Raw genomic sequence first — 1,660 nt, 5'->3', positions numbered from 1 at the left:
ATTCCTGCTTCTGGACAATATATTAAAAGAGCAAGGAAAGATCAGATTAGCTGACAGATAGCAGTGCATTCTAAAACCAGTTAATTCCTCTGTGCTCTTCTGTTTGGAACTGGAAATTTGAGGCCCAGTGATTTAAACTCTGAGTTACTGAGTGCTCCACAGTCTTCCTTTTGAATAGCAGAGGAGAATGTTCAAAAAAATTACCATAGCAGCCAAACTGAAAATGAAGTGACGGACATTCAGGTTTTCCTGACCCCTCAGACCCCAAGGAGAGATGGGGAAAAAACATTAATTAAGCCTGTGCAGATATTGTGGTGAAACGTTGCCTGATTAGAATTTAATGAACAGTAAGAGGCTGAGCTATTCCAGAGAGTCCTCCAGCCTAACATCTGACTTCACCAAGAGACAAGAGGGGCAGTTAGCATTTGCTTCAATGGGCTGTTTCTTGCTTTGCAGGTATGCCATTGGCATTTCCTACAAGTCGGCACCAAAGCACGAGTGGATCGGGAAGAATTCCGCCTCCTGGGTGCTCTGCCGCTGCAATAACACGTGGGTGGTGCGACACAACAGCAAAGAAATCCCCATCGAGCCCGCTCCTCACCTCCGGCGCGTCGGGATTTTGCTGGACTATGACAACGGCTCCCTTGCTTTTTATGATGCTTTGAACTCCCTACACCTTTACACTTTTGACATTACGTTTGGGCAGCCAGTGTGCCCCACGTTCACTGTGTGGAATAAGTGTTTGACCATTATAACCGGCTTGCCTATCCCTGACCACCTAGACTCCTCCGAGCAGCTCGCGTGACTGCTAAGAGCCGAAAGGTAGGACCATGTGTATTCCCAGGAGCTTGCCTGGAGCTGGCAGGCTGCGTGGCATCCCTGTCATCACTGCCAAATCTGGCCAGAACTGAAAAGGGGAGAATCTCTCTTTACTGTGTAATTTGTGTGGAAGGACAAGAAATGGCTTTAATAATATCTTAGAACTTCCTTTTGGAGTTGGTTTTGTTTGGTTGGTTTTGTATTTAGTCTCTTACAGGAAGATTTATAAATTATTTATAAAAAAAGAAACAAACAAAAAAAATTTTTAAAAAAATAAAACAACAAAAAAAAAAGAGAGAGAGAGAATGGAAAGCCTGGTTTGGACACCTGGAAAAAGACTTATTTGTTTTGCACATTGATGGTCCTGTCAATTAAAGTTTCATCAGCCCTTTGCATCACTTTATTTTACAGTGGATAATATCAGGAAATTGGAAGAAAGAAAACTGTGCAGTGGATGAGTCAGTATACTGCAGGTTTTATTCATGCCAATATTAGCACTCTCATTACCAGTCTTATTGAGTGTGAGACCTCCTAATTTCTACTTTGCACATGGGAGTATGCAGATCAAAAAGAACAAAAATAAACAAGTGAGGAAGTGCAGCTAGCCAACACAGCAAACGAAGAAATTTTAATATACTTCTGCTCACAGGACACTGCTCTCTCTGTTCATAAAACACATGTGGAATATCTCCTAGAAATGTGAGTGGATAAATCATCTAGCGATTTATTTTATTGATGGCAACATTCCCATATACCAGTGCTTCGCCTTCATCTTTGGGAAACATTGTAGAATCACTGAGGATGTGAAAAACTGATACTGTATCTGAGAATCAACACCACT

General features: G+C 41.9%; 1 protein-coding gene across 2 annotated transcripts in view; it reads left to right on the top strand.

The window, feature by feature from the left end:
* MID1 (midline 1) overlaps positions 1-1,036 on the top strand; it is a 97,055-nt gene extending 96,019 nt beyond the window's left edge. The window contains exon 9 of one of the 2 annotated variants that reach the window (XM_010004650.1): positions 457-1,036. In XM_010004650.1, the coding sequence (XP_010002952.1) occupies positions 457-805 (349 nt within the window). In that variant the 3' untranslated portion in view covers positions 806-1,036. The remainder of the gene's footprint in view (positions 1-456) is intronic. The other variant, XM_010004651.1, reaches the window with a different exon arrangement.
* Positions 1,037-1,660: the final 624 nt, after the last annotated feature.

Source organism: Chaetura pelagica, unplaced genomic scaffold (genome assembly GCF_000747805.2).
Source record: "Chaetura pelagica isolate M959 unplaced genomic scaffold, ChaPel_1.0 scaffold178, whole genome shotgun sequence".
NCBI classification, from domain to species: Eukaryota; Metazoa; Chordata; class Aves; order Apodiformes; family Apodidae; genus Chaetura; species Chaetura pelagica.
This window is presented reverse-complemented; position numbering and strand designations above follow the sequence as displayed.